A 21,855-nucleotide genomic window follows, 5' to 3' on the forward strand; every position below is an offset into this window, starting at 1 on the left:
GCATTAAAGTTCCATTTTACGGTGGTGACCGTATGAAGAGGATGCTCTGCGCCGGATGTCTTCAGAATAGACCCACTCCACGCCGGATGGATGAAGATAGAAGATGCCGTCTGGATGAAGACTTCTTGCTGACTGGATGAGGACTTCTCCGGATGGATGAAGATGAAAGAGGCCGCCCGAATGAAGACTTCTTGCTGCCTGGATGAAAACTTCTTGCCGGCTGGATGGATCCTTCAAGCGGGACTTCAATAACTGTAAGTGGATCATTGGGGGTTAGTTTTAGGTTTATTTAAGGTTTTTTTGGGTGGGTTTTACTTTTTAGATTAGGGTCTGGGCATGTAAAAGAGCCAAATGCCCTTTTAAGGGCAATGTCCATACAAATGCCCTTTTCAGGGCAATGGGGAGCTTAGGTTATTTTAGAATTTTTTTAGGGGGTTTGGTTGGTTGGTTGGGTGGTGGGTTTTACTGTTGGGGGGGTATAAAAGAGGTAAAAGAGCTGATTTCTTTGGGGCAATGCCCTACAAAAGGCCCTTTTAAGGGCCTTTGGTAGTTTATTGTAGGCTAGAGTTTTTATTTTTATTTTGGGGGGCTTTTTATTTTTATAGGGCTATTAGATTAGGTGTAATTCTTTTTTATTTTTGATAATTTCTTTCTTATTTTTCGTAATTTAGTGTTTGTTTGTTTTTGTAATTTAGTTATTTTTTTGGTAATTAGATACTTTTTGTATTTTTTAGAGTAGTGTTAGTATTTTTTAATGTGTAGTTTAGTTTAATTTAATTGGTAGTTAGTTTTATTTTAGTTTAATAATTATAATAGTTTAATTTTTAGTTTAAAATTAATTTATTTAATTTGACTGGTAAGTTTTAATTTAATTTAAGATAGGGAAATTGTAATTTTAATATAAAGTTAGGGGATCGTTAGGTTTAGAGGTTAATAGATTTATTATAGTATATTTCCTTGTGGGTCTTTTGGTTTCGGGGTTAATAGTTTATTTTAGTATATCTCGTTGTGGGGGGCTTGTGGTTCAGGGATTAATAGGTTTATTATAGTGGCGGTGTGGGCGGATGGCAGATTAGGAGTTAATAATATTTAAATAGTTTCTGTGATGCGGGAGGGCAGCGGTTTAGGGGTTAATAAATTTTTTATAGTGGCGACAATGTCAGGGAGCAGCGGAATAGGGGTTAATACATTTTAAGAGATCAAGAGATGTCTTGAGCAGCAGATTAGGGGTTAATAAATTTATTATAGTGTTTGCAATGCGGGAGGGCCTCACTTTAGGGGTTAATAGGTAGTTTATGGGTGTTAGTGTACTTTGTGACACTTTAGTTATGAGTTTTATGGTACAGCTTTTTTATGGTACAGCAACTTTTTGGCCTCCCAGGCAAACTTGCAATACTGGCGCTATAGGAGTCCCATTGAAAAATGACTTTTTTAAAAGTGCTTTACTGACGTTGCGGTACAGGCTAAAAGGTGCGCAGTACTCCTATACTGACAAGACTTGTAATATCAGCGTTAGGGAAAAGGCAGCGTTATGGACCATAGCGCTGCTTTTTCAATCAAAATGCAAAACTCGTAATCTAGCTGATTATTTTTTACCTGTTTCAGGTTTTTTTGCACATCACATTTTAAAGCCTTGTACTATAGTTTTCAATTCAAATTGCTAAGTGAAAATTAGAAGATAAAAATGTATTGTTCCTACTACAACACGTTCGCTTGAGCGCAATTGAATGTAACGCACGTCGGGTTAGCATGACTTCAGAATTCTGGTTAACTGTTACACTTGAATAAAAAGTTGCACAAAACACATCAAAAATACATTAAAAAGTACAGTTACACTCATAATAACATCATATACTAAAAATATATTTTTTTAATGTGTTTTTACATATATATTCCAATATATATCTTTATATATTTATTCCTATATATAATCATCTATATTTTATGCGGTACCAGGCGCACACAAAAAGCTTACTTCTAGCGGAGTTAGCATGCAAGTGATAAATAGTGCTCCACTCATAATCTAGACTTTGTTTGGAATAAAATATATAACAATAATAAAGAAAAAAAAATAGATTTTACATATGGGTCACTTAAAGGGACATGAAACCACAAACAAATTTCATGATTTAGACATAGCATACAATTTTAAACAACTATCCAATTTACTTCTATTATTTAATTTGCTTCCTTCTCTTGTTATCCTTTGCTGAAAGGTTTATCTAGGAAAGTTGAGGAGCAGCAAAAAACCTAGGTTCTAGCTGCTGATTGGTGGCTTGATATATATATACTGACTGTCATTGACTCACCCATGTGTTCAGTCAGTAAATAGTAGTGCATTGCTGCTCATTCAACAAATCATACCAAGAGAACGAAGAAAAATTGATAATAGGAGTAAATTAGAAAGTTGCTTTAAATTGCATGCTCTAACTGAATCATGAAAGAAAAAAAATGGGTTTTGTATCCCTTTAAATCATTTTGACAATGCAAGCATGTGCACAGGTATATAAGGATTACCAATAGAAAGAGCTCCACTCTCCTCTTTCCAAACTGAGCTCTCATCCCCACTCTGGATTTTTAAAGGAGCTCCTTTTCCCCTATTCAAAGGCATATGACCCCTCATTTAAAAGAGTGGACTTTTATCTAATTAGAATTCACAATACCCATAATTAAAACAGAGGGAGGAGCCAGAACTCTGTAATAGAAAAAACATATTTGTGCCCACTGTTCAGGTGCTCTTGTATTTGTCCCCCTAAATCAAATGAAAAGAGAAGGGGGCTTCATTATTGCCCCTCTGACAAAAATCAGTATATGCTTTAATAGTGATCACATTTTTCATGGGTTGAAATGCAACCCCTAATTTGATGATGTAGATTTCCATGTTTTATTTTCTTTGTGAAAAGTCTGAAATATAGGCTCCAAAAGAATTCTCACAAATTTCTAGCAGTGCCAAAGGCACACCTGTGTTTCATGTGACATCATCAAACAGCCTGATGATTTCCTATGATGGTAATACCTCTGGTATCTCTTCATTCCACTATGATAGATTGAGGAAAACCATCTTTGCAGAAGAATGACTGTTGTCCTTCACTCAGAGAAAGGACTGTGGAGGATGACACTGTGTTGTTCTCTACTTTCAATATAATAACATGAAATTTGAACTTTATTTTTAATGTTTTATTAACAGTATTGCTAATTAAAGTATTAACTAAGCAATGTTGAAAAATATTGTAGGAACAGCCAAGATATGCTATTTGAAAGAGGCAAAATTAATTTTCATAAGTTCAATTTTGCTTATAAAATATTTCCTTTAAAGGTATTTAGGGCCAGATTACAAAAATGCTGCACCTATACCTATGTATAATCAGCTATATATATTTGTATAGATATATATTGTATCAAAATACCATCATATATATGTAGAAATATATATTTATGAATAAATAGAACATATTCTGCTATGTGAAGAACATTGGAATGTGGAATATTCATATTTTTCATGTCGGGTTAGCGCACTCGAGAATATGCAATTGGGTTTGTGCGCAATTAGTATGTTAGGTTTTTTCCACTTTCTTTGCTCAATTGACAATACATTATTGTGAGCAAAGTTTGACTTTTTATGTGCATCAGGATAGCACACAAACAAAAAAAAGTTCACTTTCAACTTGTAATACGAGTACTACACGACACGCACAAAAAATACCGCTTCACTTGTAACCTGGTCCTTAGTGTTTCATTGACACTATTTAAAGTTTACAAGACTTTCAGCAGTAAGTTATGTACATGCGTTTCAGGTACAAGTCACTACCTGCATTCTGAGTATGAGTGCTGCATACTGCCATATCAGATGCAGGTCACTTTCATGTTTAATGTAATCTTTGAAACAGTGTTACTTTTAAAATAAGAGTTTTTGTAAGTGAAAGTATGTTGCAAAAATGCTATTACCAGAATATAAAATGAACTGCAGTGTTTTTAATTAGTTAAATGTGTTAAATGTATGTATTTTTAACAGTGTGCCATTGGCAGGCAACATCTATTTAAAGTAAGTTAAATTTGTTCCAGTCCTTTGAATTAGCTATATAAATATACAGGACATTAGGGCTTCTGGAATGAGATGATGAGGAAGACTCAACCTTGATAATTAATGTAATGCAAGATGTTTCACCATAAATAGCAAACTTCAAATGCCACATTCAACACACTGAGAAATATTCCATTAAAACAAGAAGAGCTAAGATCAGTAAGAAGTTCAAAGAAAAAAAAACTGATTTAGAAGAAATAAAAAAGCTTCATTAAACCATCTTAATGAGCCCAGGAGAAAAATGTTGCATTTAAATCAATTCTAAACTTCCACAGAGAGGAGAATTGCTAAATTCCTCAGATGGGATATGAAGATTTATGTTTGCTGAACAGCTGTGGTTTCTTGACCACTGACCTTTCCAATAAGATTTGGTTGAAATTACATTAGTTGCAGCTGAAAGAGTGTTTTTTGTATTTCTCTTGCTATAGCCATGTGTTTGCATTCATTATCATTTTATTTTGTTTAGGTACATCCTTCTGGTGCCTGCTGGATATTGTTCCCATCAAGAATGAAAAAGGAGATGTGGTCCTTTTTTTGGCATCCTTCAAGGACATAACAGACACAAAAGTGAAGATTGCGCAAGAGGATAAAAAAGAAGGTTTGTAAAATGTTATATTTATATTGTGATGTAGTCATATGAGTCATGTTGAACTGTATGCAACATCTTTACAGAAGTATGCTGTGTATCATTAAGAGGGAGTTTTTCATGGGACATACAAATATAAATTCATGATATGTTATTATCTAGAAATAGTTTTTAAAAATTACAAAGCATTACTACATGTATACATTTTTCTTCAACTTAAAATGAGTTAAGTGATATGTATCTTTTATCAAAAACATGAAAAAAAATTTATGCTGAGAAATAGATTTTTATTTGCATATCCCACTAAGGGCTAGTGCATAGCCCTTAAATTCGCTAGATGTAAATAAATTCGCAAGATGTAAGCTTTTTGAGTGTCTCAGGTAGCGTGCGTATTACAAGTTAAAAGGAAAAATGTTTACTACAAATGCTAACCCAAAACGAGCAAAAAGCCAAACTTCGAGTATCGTTAATACGTTAATGTATTCCCAAAACTTAAAACCCTTAAACGGGCGCAAATACTATAGCATTTTCATAAGTGCGCTAACCCAACATGAATTTTGAATATTTCACATTCCAATGTTCTTCACATAGCAGAATATGTTCTATTTATTTGAAAATGCATAATTTCTTTATATATCTGATTTTTTTTGGTAAAATATATATCTATGCCTATATATATTCACATACTAAAATTTAAATATATTATCTGTATTGGTTCTATTAAAATCGAGGGTGATAATTAAACACTGTTGTCACAGATCATATAGCCATCAATGTATCTAAGCTGACCATTTCCTAGGATTAGCTAAATAATGAGAAAATAGCTAATGCAGCTGCTCATCTACAGCCCATCCAAATATTTGGAGTGCACCATAATAGTTTGGCAAAATAATCTACAGCCACCAATGGGGTTAAAATTGAGTGCCGGTGCTAATATAATATTATGCTGAAAATAACTTTATGTCAAAGACTCCAAGCAGTATCTCTATCGGATTTGAATACTAAGCATATGAGTAGCAATGAGGAGAAACAAAACAATTATAGAGTAAATGCAACTTGTTACAATGTTGCAGTATGAAGTTGCTACAAATATGATAGCGGTAGCATACACTGTGAAATAATACAACTTGCTTCCAATGCAAAATAAGTTCTCCAAGACAGATAATAATCTAACTGTTATTGCCACTGATACTGACAATACCACACAAGAGCTACTATGTGAGCGGATATGTAGAAAGTCTAAATCTGCAGCTGCAATATGCTACTGTTAGGCATACGTATACGATTAAGAAGCTAAACGGTTATAAATATAAGTGAACAACTTAGGTCTGCTGACTGGATTTGAAAAACATAAGAGAGACCCACAACTCTCCCCCCCCCCCCCCGCCCTTAACATGTTTCGCCTTTGCGGCTTTCTCAAAAGGATGATGAGCGCCGGCCTCTCCTGGACTTAAAGGATGTAAGATTTTGCGATGTCAGGAATTATAACGTCATGAGGCAAATTTGATCTGGACTGAATCTATAGCATCCTAACTGTTTCTACATTTGATTGGATCCTTGGATGCTTGATGAATTTAAGGATGCTACTATTGTATGGAAAATACTTCAAGATAATATTATATGGCACTATTACTGTCTATATCCTGTGTTATGTTTAACTTTAGAGGAGGATAATGATTTATAGGAAAATGAATAAATTATATTTAAAGGAGATGGATGTTGTATATCATTAATATGATATTAAACATAATTTGGCTTAGAATTCTGACATCTAATTTGTATTCCATAGATACTTGCTCTTATCAAAAATGTTACATAAGATTGTTTAAAAGAAACCTTCCTGGTTGGTTTAGATGTCCCATTGAGTTAATAAAGTATGTTATAGTTAAATACAGAAATGGCTATAAATTATAGCGAATATGGGATTTTTTGCCATTCTATACCAATGGGTAGAATATGGGGAACTAGACAAAATGAACCACTATAATACCATAAGTATTATCGTCATATTAACATATGGCTAGTTTACAAGTTTTGTCGGTAAAGACGTGCAGTGCTAACACTCAGTTCCAGCTCACCGCTCACCTACAAACAGTGCTGGTATTACAGGTTTTTTTCAACCCGGCATTAGCCTCTAAAAAGTGAGCGTTGAGCAAAATTTAGCTCCACATCTCACCTCAATACCAGCATTGCTTACGGTAGCGGTAAGCTGGCTAAACGTGCTCGTGCACGATTTCCCCATAGGAAACAATGGGGCATATTCGGCTGAAAAAAAACCTAACACCTGCAAAAAAGCAGCGTTCAGCTCCTAACGCAGCCCCATTGTTTCCTATGGGAAAATACATTTTACGTCTACACCTAACACCCTAACATGAACCCCGAGTCTAAACACCCCTAATCTTACACTTATTAATCCCTAATCTGCCGCCCCCAACATCGCCGACACCTACATTATATTATTAACCCCTAATCTTCCGCTCTGGACATCGCAGCCACCTACATTATACTAATGAACCCCTAATCTGCTGCCCCCGACATCGCCAACACCTACATTATATTTATTAACCCCTAATCTGCCTCCCCAACGTCGCTGCAACCTAACTACAATTATTAACCCCTAATCGGCCGTCCCCAACGTCGCCGCCACTATATTAAATATATTAACCCCTAAACCTAAATCTAATCCTAACCCTAACACCCCCTAATTTAAATATAATTTAAAATAATCTTAATAAAATTACTACAATTAAATAAATTATTCCTATTTAAAACTAAATACTTACCTATAAAATAAACCCTAAGATAGCTACAATATAACTAATAGTTACATTTGTATCTATCTTAGGGTTTATTTTTATTTTACAGGCAAGTTTGTATTTATTTTAACTAGGTAGAATAGTTATTAAATAGTTATTAACTATTTAATAGCTACCTAGCTAAAATAAATACAAATTTACCTGTAAAATAAACCCTAACCTAAGTTACAATTACACCTAACACTACACTATAATTAAATTAATTCCCTAAACTAACTACAATTAATTACAATTAAATTAAATAAACTAAAGTATGAAAAAAACCCCACTAAATTACAGAAAATAAAAAAATAATTACATTTTTTTAAACTAATTACACCTAATCTAATCCCCCTAATAAAATAAAAATGCCTCCAAAATAATAAAATTCCCTACCCTATACTAAATTACAAATAGCCCTTAAAAGGGTTTTTTGCGGGGCATTGCCCCAAAGTAATCAGCTCTTTAACCTGTAAAAAAAAATACAAAACCTCCCCCAACATTAAAACCCACCACCCACACACCCAACCCTACTCTAAAACCCACCCAATACCCCCTTAATAAAACCTAACACTAACCCCTTGAAGATCACCCTACCTTGAGACGTTTTCACCCAGCTGGGCACAAGTGGTCCTCCAGAGGGGCCAAGTCTTCATCCGATCCGAGCAGAAGAGGACATCCAGATGGGCAGAAGTCTTCATCCAGACGGCATCTTCTATCTTCATCCATCAGGAGCTAAGCGGGTCCATCTTCAATCCAGCTGACGCGGAGCATCCTCTTCAAATGAAGTCCAACTGAAGAATGAAGGTTCCTTTAAATGATGTCATCCAAGATAGCGTCCCTTCAATTCCGATTGGCTGATAGAATTCTATCAGCCAATTGGAATTAAGGTAGGAAAAATCCTATTGGCTGATGCAATCAGCCAATAGAATTGAAGTGCTATCCTATTGACTGATCCAATCAGCCAATAGGATTGAGCTTGCATTCTATTGGCTGTTCCAATCAGCCAATAGAATGCAAGCTCAATTCTATTGGCTGATAGAAGATGCCGTCTGGATGAAGACTTCTGCCCGTCTGGTTGTCCTCTTCTGCCCCGATCGGATGAAGATCTAATATAATAAAAAGGACTGTTATTGATCCCTTTAATGCCCCTCATAATCCAGGGGATGAAGGAGAACTCTAATTTACTAGCCCTGATTCATCACCACTAGCTGATTCAGCTTTGCAAGACCTTCAAAACTGGGAACAAAATAATATGACTCCATCCTTTATTCTAAGCTCTCTGAAATCCATGCTGGGTACTCATCATTCATTATTCTCTGACAAATTAACTTCCTCCTTGGCAGAAATTCGCAAAGACCTTAATACTACTGCAAGGATTGACATTTTAGATCGCAAGCAGGAAGATATGAGAGTGGATCAGTCTAACCTATCAAGCTATATGCAAAATTTGGCTATACAGATGTCTGAACTTGAAGATAAGGTAGCAGACCTAGAAAATAGGTCACAGAGAAATAATCTGAGAATCAAGGGTGTATCTGAAGAAATCTCTAATAAAGATGTCAACAGTTTTCTAACAGAACTTGCCAATCCTTTGGCAGAGAATAATCTTATAGACCTGGCTCACAGGGTCCCTAAGCCGAGAGGCTCTATATCTGAGCAACCTAGGTATATAGTGGCGCGGCTACATTTTTTCACTTACAAAGCGATAGTCCAAAGAGCGCACCTTCATAAACTGGTTTTACCATAGAAATTCCAGGGTATTCAGATATTCTCAGACTTAGCTCCCCGCACACTCCAACAGCACAGGTCCTTTGGTGCACAACAACATTAGGTACAGATGGGGATTTCCCACAAAATTATTTGTATCCAAAGATGACCATACTTTCATTATCTCGGAGGCAAATCAAGGATTAACATTGGTTCAGTTTTGGAATCTTCAACCTCAAAATGAAGCTCCTTCTACCATGCCCAAGTCAGGCCCTGAAAACACAGATATTAGGGTGACTTTGGGAAACACCTCACCTGCTTCCTTTACTAGAGGAGGTTATCTGAGATCAGGAGCTACCAGCTGGGACCCAAAATCTCAAAGGCGAAATCAAGACCCAGATTTCACGTAGATATCCTCTTCTTATTTCTAGTGGGTCTGTTTAATCTTGGATATCTCCTAGGAGATGGACAAGGAGTTGAAAGTCCTGTGATGTCCTAATATGGACGAGTTTTCTACGTTTTATTTTGATGTTCTTCTTACCCCCCATTGGCAGGGACTTGCTTGAGCTGAACCTTTTTTTGTGCTTATATGGCTCTATTATCCAGAAGCACAGCCTTTTCTTTTCCCCACAAAAGACCATTTACAAATTAATATAAAATATAGCAGACACTTTTGTTCAATAGTTGCCCGAAGGTCCTTGGGTTCTGGTGCCAACACTATGAAACATCCCCTTTAATATGACACAACTTGTTCTCAAGCGGGTTACCCTTAAATATATTTCTATCCCATGATAGGAGTTAATTTGGATAGCCTTACGAGATCATGTTAGGGGTCATTGGCTTAATGATACAGGATATAGTTTATTCACATACTTACCTTATACACCTCGTCTGTGTTAATAAATTGGTTATAATTGTTTTCCTTAATTGTTTTCCTCATTAACCTTCCTTATGACATTGCTGATGCCTACTTAATGTTTAATTCAAATGAATATATGTGTCAGTGGTCCATTTGTTTTCTGCTCTACACAAATTAGCATTTAACTTCCTTTATATTGTGTCCATGGCCTAATCCAGGTTGTAGGTGTTTGTCTAGACTCATCATGTAACCATGAGACATGCTAACAAATACTGTATCAGTTTTTAACATTTTTTACTCAATATAACTAAGGTTTAGCAGGACACTTTTCTACATACAGTGCATTAGTTTTATCTAAGTATACACCCATAGGTCCTTATACAGTCATGAGTATATTCCTAAAGGTGACAGCAATAGGCATACAGCCAAGGAATAAGTCTTAGCTACAGGTTACCTAATTGAGCCGATTTTCTCATGCTGACATTATACAGCCATTCCTCTAGTACAAGTTACCCCCAACCCTCCTAGGTTGAACACATTTTTTCTATACATAAAGGGCTCATTAGGATAACACTGCTTTATTTTGCTGTAGATCAACAGTTAGAGAATATATGGTTAAGCTTTATTTACCTATACACCCATTTAATTTAAGAATTGGTTCAAGTTAATATGACTTTTGTTAAATCTACCATATGTTAATTTCACATGTTTTAGTGAACTTATATATGATGGTTTATTCACTTGAGTGTTGATTGTCTATGTGTTTTTATTTTTGCAATTACCAGTTTGTTTGTTTTTAAATAGCTTTTCACTATGCCTGCACCTTAAATTTGAGGGCATTAGTAGGTCTAGTCTAATTTTAGAGCTCTTTATTTATCTGTACAATATAGTCATTATTGCTAACATCCATATACCACTGTCATTATCATTTTGTTGGGGTGGCCGGATAGGCCAAACTTACTATGTGTATGTATGTCCCTACGATCCCTTTCCTAGTTATGAGTTTACTAAACATTGTTCATTAAGTTAAGCTTCTTAGGAACCAGGGCAAGTTCCATATGTTTAACCCTTAGTCTCATACAAAAGGGGAAGCTACCAATTTTATTCCCTACTACTTAGATTGATCCTAACTCAAATTACATCATTTCTAACCCCGGTATAAATTGTCCTCATGTAGAAGATACCTGAGCCTCTATGCATACACCTTAATATACCCTCAGTCTGTCTACATTTTCAGTATAGTGCACACTTATTACAGCTTTTTACTTTGTCCTAGTACTTGTTATGGTTTTCATAGTTTGACAAAGTTTTGGGGGAACGAATTGTGCTATATGTCCCTCCCCATATCACTTATGTCACAGCAGTCTTAGGCCTACAAATGTATCCTTTAAAACATCATGGGGACTAGGGCATAACTACATGAATGATAGTTAACCAATTCCAAGGTTTTTTTAGTTCCCAACAGATTATATACCTGTCTGATGTAGGTTCTTTGTACTAATTGTTATGTTTATATGTTTGTTTTGAACAGACTTGACAATGTTTTCCTTTTCTCTTTTATATACATCTTGAGTTTATTTTTTGGCTCAAATATTACCCAGGTACCCAATGCCCTACAGGATCCTATGGGTCCCTCTGCTCCTCTCCCCCTGCATTTCATATTTGTTTTACATTCACGTAAAAGGCAAGATATTATTGTTTTTCAGCCCGGCTGGCTCTATTTTGTTCTACCCCCAAAAATAATCTTAGTTCTGTGATATTTTAGTTAAATTAGGTATCAGAGGCTAACTCACGGTTTCCCTTGAACTATACCACATGTAATACATTTCTTTAGTTACTATTACCCCCATAATTACAAAATATTTATACACAACAATTTCTTATAGTTTTTTTCCAGACTGAGCATTTTTTTATATCTCCTTATCTCTTTATGTTTCCTTACCCTCCCCTTCCATTCCCTTACCTCCATCCCAATTTTTTTTTCTCTCTCCCCTCTTCAAGATGACTGTAGCCTGTGCCTCGTATAATGTTAGAGGCCTTAATTCACCAATGAATTCTACACTACCTAAAATTTTTGCAGGCTAAGGTGGGTTTTTTACAAGAGACCCACTGGGTAGTAGAAGAGCCAATATTACTAAGATCTCCCCTCTACCCCAATATTCATACAACATCTTTTACTAAGAAAGTGAGGGGGGTCGCTCCTTGTCTATAAAGATATTACATTGAAACAAATTAATGTTGATGCTGATTCCCAAGGCTGTTTTTTTATTTTAGTTTGTAAATTGGATGGCACAATGTACACTTTGACGTGCTACTATAGCCCCAATACGAGGCAAATTCTACATTTTAGAAAATTCCTCACTAGGCTACATAATATAAAAAAATATATTAAATATATTTAATATGGTCCTTGACCCTAACCTTGATAAACGCATCCCTCAGGGGCACACTTTGGACAAATCCTCTTTTGTTACTTCAAATCAATTCTTCTCCCTCCTGGCTATGGCGGATCTTAATGATGTGTGGCGCTCACTGCACTCCATGGACAAAGATTTTACGTTCTACTCTCCTGTGCACAATTCCTACTCCAGGATAGATTACCGATAATGCGTCTATACAATCCAGACCCCCTTGGCGTTTGTTAGATTCTCTTCTCTCCATTCCAGGTCTCAAAGACAACATTTCTGAGGAAATTTTTAATTTCCTACAACACAACTACACGGGTGAAGTTGATGACTTCTGCCTATGGGGCTCATTAAAAGATTTTCTTAGGGGTCTTTTTATCAAGATACAAAACCAAACTCGCAGGCGATTCACAGCCTCTATAGCACAGCTACACAAGACCCTTAGATCTCTCTCTATTCAGCATATGTCCACTCTCAATCCTCACCTCCTACCCCTTATTGAAACCACTAGGATCTCTCTCAGGCTTTTGGAAAACCAAAAAGGGCAAGATTGCTTATGGGATAATAAGCGTCTATTTTATCATAAAGGCAACAGACCAGACTTCCTTTTGGCCAGGAAACTAAGAAATCGTACAGCCCAATCCCGAATTCCTTACCTACATAAGGAGGAGGCAACTATAACCAACCTGAAAGACATAGGAGTGGAATTTGCTAGGTATTATATGCAACTCTATAACTTACGCTTATCTCAACCCCAGACCATACCTAGTAGTGTCTCTATTGAAACTTTCTTATCTGACATAAATTTCCCAAACCTATTGTGAGAGCAAATTGAAAATTTAGAGTCTCCATTCACAGTGGATGAAATTACCTCAGTGATCTTAAAGCTTGCAAAGCTCCTGGGCCGGATGGCTACACCTCCCTATTTTATAAATCTTTTGTAGGCCAGATTTCCCCTATCTTGTTGAGAGTGTTTAATAGAGCAGATTAATGGAAAGTATACCAAAGCGCCAACTTGATGGAGGCTGGGTCTGGACCGATTACAATGATGCATTTTATACATTTTATTATTTAAGCATTTTAATTAAATAAACAAGTTAAAAAAATAAAAACATGGATCCATGAATAAACAAATAGTGTATACTAGTTTTAATTCCATTGATGTCCCATCTGGTTTCTACTGTGTGTTAAACACATAGTCAAAGCCTGCACTGAGAGCTTTAATCATTTTTGATAAGTTTGTAATTTGTAACAGAATTACACATTTTTAGGAACAATTGTTTGTCATTTCAAGTACTAAATTGGCTCTATCAATATCTGTTTAATATCTCATTTAGCTGCTATTGTTGTACAAATCTGTTTGTTTATTCACGGATCCATGTTTTTAATTTTTTAACTTGTTTATTTAATTAAAATGTTTAAATAATAAAATGTTCATGTAAAAATTGACATCATTGTAATCGGTCCAGACCCAGCCTCCGTCAAGTTGGCGCTTTGGTATACTTTCCATTAATTCGACCTTTCCATAATTGACAACTTGGTGTCAATATATCAAAGCTAATGGTCTCTTTTCTAGTAGGCGCTAGGTACACACCACTGTTTAATAGAGCAGGACACATAGGTTCTTTCCCGGAGGAGTTTCTGCAAGCTACAATTATCACTCTCCCTAATTCTGGTAAGACCCCAGATATTTGTTCCAATTTTAGGCCTATATCCTTATTGAATGTCGACACTAAGGTGTATGCCAAAATTCTGGCGAACCGTATAAATACAACCATCCCTCATTTAATAGATCCTGACCAAGTTGGATTTACTTTGGGCCGTGAAGGCCCAGATAACATCAGGAGGTTACTTAACATTTTCCTTGAAGCCTGTTGACTCGGCCAATCATGTGTAACTTTATCTCTGGACACTGAAAAAGCCTTTGACCGAGTCGACTGGCTTTATCTGAGGGAGGTTCTATCAAAATTTGGCTTCCCCTAAAATGTCTGCAATATGATTATGGCATTGTATTCTTCTTCCTCAGCGAAAGTATGTGGCATAGGCTTTTGCTCGACAAGCTTCAAGATTTCAAGTTGTACCCGACAAGGGTGCCTCTATCACCACTGCTGTTTGCTATCACGATAGAGCCACTCGCAGAAAAAAATAGAAGCTCTCCTGAGATTGAGGGAGTTAACATTTCAGGTAGTATGCACAAAGTAGCGTTGTTTGCAGATATTTTAACTGTAGTCACTTCTAAACCCCTCTCTTCAATTCCGGCCCTTTTCTCTATACTAGAGGAATTTGCAAAGGTTAGCTATTATAAGCTAAATATCTCTAAAACTATCACATATGCGTTAAATATTCCTGACAGAGACGTCCTCAAGTTACAAGGTCAATTCCCCTTCCAATGGTCTAAAGAAAAAATTCAACACTTAGGCATATATCTCTCCCATGATATCCCCATGGTTATTTCTAGCAATTTTGCCCCTCTTTTACAAAAATTTAAGGCTCTTATAAAAAATGGGACTCTCCTTTCATATCATGGTGGCGAAGAATAGCAGCAGTAAAGATGAATTTACTTCCCAAAATAACATAACTATTTTGTTGCTTACCAATACCTATTCCCAAACCCATATTAATACCATTTCAGTGAGTCTGCAATTCTTTCATTTGGAAGGGGAGAAAGTCCAGAATCGCTGTGAAATACTTATATAACCCAGTCCTGGCGGGAGGAGTGGCTCTCCCCAATATAATTAAATATCATGAAGCTGTAATCTCGGAGTGGGGAGACCTCACTTCTACTTGTAAATTGATTGGTTTAGAACAGAATTCGATCCATCTGGATGTGTCTCTACAAGACCTAATATGGATACCCAAACATGTCAGGAATTTAAATATATCTGAGAATTACATATGGCCAGATTACGAGTTTTGCGTTATGAGCAGTTTTTTTTCTCACCGCTCACTTACCTGCAGTGCTGGTATTACAGGCTTTTATAAACCCGGCATTAAAAGGCAAGAAGAAATTGTGCTCCATACCGCACTTCAATACCAGCGCTGCTTAAATCAGCGGTGAGCTGGTCGTACGTGCTCGTGCACGATTTCCCCATAGACATCAATGGGGAGAGCCGGCTGAGAAAAAGTCTAACACCTGCCAAAAAGCAGCGTAAATCTCAGTAACGCAGCCCCATTGATTCCTATGGGGAAACACATTTTATGTTTACACCTAACACCCTAACATGAACCCCAAGTCTAAACACCCCTAATCTTACACTTATTAACCCCTAATCTGCCGCCTCCGACATCGCTGACACCTACATTATTCTTATTAACCCCTAATCTGCTGCTCCAGACACCGTCACCACCTACATTATACTTATTAACCCCTATTTCTATTTACAAAATTCTTACCTATAAAACAAACCCTAAGCTAGCTACAATATAACTAATAGTTACATTGTAGGTAGTTTAGGATTTATTTTTATTATACAGGCAAGTTTGTATTTATTTTAACTAGGTAGAATAGTTACTAAATAGTTATAAACTATTTAATAACTACCTAGCTAAAATAAATACAAATTGACCTGTAAAATAAAACCTAACCTAAGTTAACACCTAACACTACACTATAATTAAATAAATTACCTAAATTAAATACAATTAAATAAATTCAATTCAATTAGCTAAATCACAAAAAAAACACTAAATTACAGAAAATAGAAAACAAATTACAGATCTTTAAACTAATTACACCTAATCTAGTAGCCCTATCAAACCCCCCCCCCCAAATAAAAAAACCCTAGCCTAAACTAAACTATAAATAGCCCTTTAAAGGGCCTTTTGCAGGGCATTGTCCCAAAGAAATCAGCTCTTTTACCTGTAAATAAAAAAAACAACCCCCCAACAGTAAAATCCACCACCCACACAACCAACCCCCCAAATAAAAGTCTAACTAAAAAAAACCTTAGCTCCCAATTGCCCTGAAAAGGGCATTTGGATGGGCATTGCCCTTAAAAAGGCATTTAGCTCTATTGCAGGCCCAAAGCCCTAACCTAAAAAATAAACCCACCCAATACACCTTTTTTTTATTTTTTTATTTTTTTATTGAGGTTAAAAAATATTACAATACAGAATAACCACTTGCATAAGCCCATAACCAGTAAGGGCAACTTATCATAATATACAGAACAGTTCACATACCTAACAATGCACTGCTAATATAAGACACAAGAAAAAGTATACAGTTTCATAGCTAGTAATACAGATGTCACATCATCAAAAACAATTCCAGAGTTGTTAAGCTAGCTGTGTGGTTAATAGAAGTATATAACTAACCTCAGATTTTTAACAATAGCATATGGGGCCCCTTTTGACCCCTTGTATCAATACTTGCACACTTATAACCTCACATTAATAGGGAGGGGACTATAAATATTGCCTATAGTAAAACACCTATATATAAAATTTAGGGATTGAATCATTACATCTACTACATGCCATTTATCAAACCAATAAATGGTCACTTCTGGTCTAGTTATAGGAAAGATAAAACAAGATTAGAAACAATGCTATCAAAGTCATATATATCACAGATGTCGATTCAGGGTGGATATATCTAAAATATTATGGTACATATCAGGTGGCATACTACAGTAGAGATCTGTACTGAAAGTCCTTTTACTAGTTATGCTATACATGTCATTACAGAAATGTTAAATATATATATACCTTTGATTATAGAAACCAAACCTCTTGGGTGGGTTTGTTCGGTGTAATATAATAAGTATTCAAGCACTCTTATATGAGATCACCAAATAAGCAATATGGCCATTCAGACTGGATAAAAGTATAGTGATAATGCTACTGGAATGGACCTTAGATCTCTATAATGCTAATATTTATCTAAATATGGGTGAGCTAGGAGATAGCGTGCAGCGTTGCATCTAAAATATCCCAAAATATAGTTAGGTCAGTATATACATATGGTATAATTGCTAGGTCACCTCGGCCGCAGGTAACCCAGCCAAACCAGTTAAAAATAGTAATAGTGACTCAAATCTAGCTCCACTAAACTTATATAGTAGCTTAAGCATTAATGTACATCAACCTATAGCTGTAGCGTTTTTCACTTAATATTGACCGAGAAGTGCCTAGGGTGTAGATATCAAAATATATCACTCATATATTAAAACTCTGGTACAGAGGAAAGAGTTGTATACCCCTATGTAATCTAGACTTCACTTAGTACGAGAAAAGTCCAAAGGTAAAGGTCCCTGGACTAAAGTAAACCATAGCTTAGTTTAGTTAGATAGCAATAAACAAAGTATAATTACAGATAGTGTTTTATCAGTATAGTTTGCATAAACTTGTGATATAGAGGGTGAGAGCTGTGTAGCCCTGCATAAAAGTAAGTCCCTGGGTTAATGTAAAACATATCTTAGTTCTGCTAAATAGTGAACAAACCTAGTATAATAATAACAAATGTTTTCTCAGTGCAATTTAACTAACCTTGTAGCTTAACTGCATAGCAAAAAAACAGTATAAACGGGAGAGGAGATATACTATTTGCGTAGCTTTACATGGTCTCCTCTAAGTGTAACAGATTATTCTAATGGGTTACATCAAGGCACATGACATTACCAGTAAGAGCAACGTAAATATAGAATGTACAGCAAAGCGTTATATATCCTGCATATAAATTAGGTAGTTCCTATATGAAGGGTGTTAATGGTACACCTTATAAACTAGCACTATTTTGAGAACATCATTCAGACACAATAAACACACAACCACCAATGAACTATATAACATTATAACGTAGACCAGAAGTAAATAGGTTGCCAGCCAGTGAAAAGTATTCCGGTCAATAATTAGAACTGTTCAATGATCACCCTACTGTCCAGAGTAATTCCGAGTGGAACACACTCCACAGCTCAAACTGCACACAGCGTGACTGGCAAACTGCTTCAGTCAGAGAAGTTTACGGTGTATAGAATATTTAACCTATACCTTTCTGCCGGTATTCAGTGGAGAAGGGAGGCTCTATTTACCCTGCGGTCATTAGTAATATTGTTTCCCATTGTTAGCAGTGTGGAAAAATGTCAAATGTATCGGACAGTCACTTAAACAAGTCTCCAGATGATGGGATGTCGGTTGAAGAAAGTAATTGTATTTAGCAGTGCCACTTAGGTTCTCAATCTTACCGCTCAAGTATCCAATGCCCATCTTGTTGCCCTCTAGTATGGTCATGATCTCCCCACCCGGCAATAGGAGCTGGAAATGCACTTCATGTAGGATGGCCAAGGCATCAGATCTCGCTATCAGTGTGATCCATGTGACCAGTCTCGTTGGAATTGATATGAGCTTAACTATCTCCATATTAGGAGTCATCCAATCCATCAATTGCTGAGGTGTAGCCAAATAGCTTAAATCCATCTCCTTCAAGCTCAACTTGTTAAGTGAAGTGGCTGCGCTATCCTGTAACTCACTCTTTGAGGTAAGATCTGCCCACGCTAACTCGGTAGGCTGAACAGTCCGCCCTTGATGTACTTCAGGTACCAGCACCACCGGACCCGGCTGTCCTCCAACTAAGTAGCATCCCTCTTCTGACTGTGGTGTCGAAAACATATAGTTGATATGCTGGAGCATTGCAGCTTCAAATTCTACCAGAAGGGCATACAGTTCTTGTTCGATAGTGCCCATATTGAAGCAGGGAAGTAGTAATAAAAGTAGTACAAATTCTACTAGGCTTCAGTCTTCACGTTACTCCCTTAGGCCGCACTACGCAGGAGACCTTCCCAGTGCCGATTAGTTAGTGTTGAAGAGCATAGACAGAACAAAGTGAGAAGAGCATCCTCCTAAATGACTTTAGTACTGTTGCCATACACCAACTTTCAGCAAAGTGATGAATTAGCCCATGAAATAGGAAATAAAGTGAGGAGCTCTAACAAAACACGTCCTGTCGCTTCAACCTCTGGCTCCGCCCCCCCACCCAATACACCTTTAAAAAAAAATCTGAACACTAACCCCTGAAGATTCACTTACCAGGAGAAGTCTTCATCCAAACGGCAAAATGTCCTCAAGGAAGCCGGCAGAAGTGGTCCTCCAGACAGGCAGAAGTGGTCCTAGGACACAATACATCACCCTGTCACGAATAGTTTGTCGGCGAATAGTTCCCGGCGAACATAGCTTGTTCGCGTTCACCGTGACGGGCGAACATATGCGATGTTCGATCCGCCCCCTATTCGTCATCATTGAGTAAACTTTTACACTGTACCTCACAGTCAGCAGACACATTCCAGCCAATCAGCAGCAGACCCTCCCTCCCAGACCCTCCCACCTCCTGGACAGCATCCATTTTAGATTCATTTGGAAGCTGTATTCTTAGTAAGAGGTGGGACAGTGTAGCTGCTGCTGATTTAATAGGGAAATCGATAGCTAGGCTAGTGTATTCAGTGTCCACTACAGTCCTGAAGGACTCATCTGATCTCTGCTGTAAGGAAAGCACCCCAAAAAGCCCTTTTTAGGGCTAGAACATCAGTCTGCTTTTTTTTTTTCTTCCTGTATAATATAATTGCAGTTGCCTGCCTGCCAGAGTGTGTGTCAGGCTCACAGCGTATACTGTGTCCACTTGCCCAGTGCCACCACTCATATCTGGTGTAACAGTAGTGTACATTTTAAAAAAAACAACACTTTTTTGACTGTGAAATAATAGCAGACAGCTGCCAGTACCCAAGATGGCCGCCAATAAGGCAGATGGGGAGGGTTAGAGAGCTGTTTTGGTGGGGATCAGGGAGGTTGGGGGCTAAGGGGGGATGCTACACCACAGCATATGTAAATATGCTATAAAAAATTACAAACCTTTTATTTTAGTACTGGCAGACTTTCTGCCAGTACTTAAGATGGCGGGGACAATTGTGGGGTGGGGGAGGGAAGGGAGCTGTTTGGGAGGGATCAGGAGGTCTGATGTGTCAGGTGGGGGGCTGATCTCTACACTAAAGCTAAAATTAACCCTGCAAGCTCCCTACAAACTACCTAATTAACCCCTTCAATGCTAGCCATAATACACGTGTGATGCGCAGCAGCATTTAGCGGCCTTCTAATTACCAGAAAGCAACGCCAAAGTCATATATGTCTGCTATTTCTGAACAAAGGGGATCCCAGAGAAGTATTTACAACCATTTGTGCCATAATTGCACAAGTTGTTTGTAAATAATTTCTGTGAGAAACCTAAAGTTTGTGAAAAAGTGGAAAAAAAAAAATTATTTGATCGCATTTGGTGGTGAAATGGTGGCATGAAATATACCAAAATGGGCCTAGATCAATACTTTGGGTTGTCTACTAAACTACACTTAAGCTAAAATTAACTCTACAAGCTCCCTACATGCTCCCTAATTAACCCCTTCACTGCTGGGCATAAAACACGTGTGGTGCGCAGTGGTATTTAGCGGCCTTCTAATTACCAAAAAGCAACGCCAAAGCCATATGTCTGCTATTTCTGAACAAAGGGGATCCCAGAGAAGCATTTACAACCATTTATGCCATAATTGCATAAGTTGTTTGTAAATTATTTCTGTGAGAAACCTAAAGTTTGTGAAAAAGTGAACAATTTTTTTTTATTTTATCACATTTGGCGGTGAAATGGTGGCATTAAATATACCAAAATGGGCCTAGATCAATACTTTGGGTTGTCTACTAAACTACACTTAAGCTAAAATTAACTCTACAAGCTCCCTACATGCTCCCTAATTAACCCCTTCACTGCTGGGCATAAAACACGTGTGGTGCGCAGTGGCATTTAGCAGCCTTCTAATTACCAAAAAGCAACGCCAAAGCCATATAAGTCTGCTATTTCTGAACAAAGGGGATCCCAGAGAAGCATTTACAACCATTTATTGCCATAATTGCATAAGTTGTTTGTAAATAATTTCTGTGAGAAACCTAATGTTTGTGAAAAAGTGAACAATTTTTTTTTATTTGATCGCATTTGGCGGGGAAATGGTGGCATGAAATATACCAAAATGGGCCTAGATCAATACTTTGGGATGTCTTCTAAAAAAAATATATACATGTCAAGGGATATTCAGGTATTCCTGACAGATATCAGGGTTCCAATGTAACTAGCGCTCATTTTGAAAAAAAAGTGGTTTTGAAATAGCAAAGTGCTTCTTGTATTTATTTCTCTATAACTTGCAAAAAAAGCAAAGAACATGTTCACATTAGGTATTTCTAAACTCAGGACAAAATTTAGAAACTATTTAGCATGGTTGTTTTTTGGTGGTTGTAGATGTGTAACAGATTTTGGGGGTCAAAGTTAGAAAAAGTTAGTTTTTTTCCATTTTTTCCTCATATTTTATAATATTTTTAATAATAAATTATAAGATATGATGAAAATAATGGTATCTTTAGAAAGGCCATTTAGTGGCGAGAAAAACTGT

The 21,855-nt window shown here is 36.8% G+C and overlaps 1 protein-coding gene across 1 annotated transcript in view; it reads left to right on the forward strand.

The window, feature by feature from the left end:
• Positions 1-21,855, forward strand: part of KCNH8 (potassium voltage-gated channel subfamily H member 8) — a 484,148-nt gene that overhangs the window by 89,757 nt on the left and 372,536 nt on the right. The window contains 1 exon segment of the mRNA XM_053715735.1: positions 4,548-4,679. Within this exon segment, the coding sequence (XP_053571710.1) occupies positions 4,548-4,679 (132 nt within the window).

This window comes from Bombina bombina, chromosome 5 (genome assembly GCF_027579735.1).
Source record: "Bombina bombina isolate aBomBom1 chromosome 5, aBomBom1.pri, whole genome shotgun sequence".
In the NCBI taxonomy this organism is placed as follows: domain Eukaryota; kingdom Metazoa; phylum Chordata; class Amphibia; order Anura; family Bombinatoridae; genus Bombina; species Bombina bombina.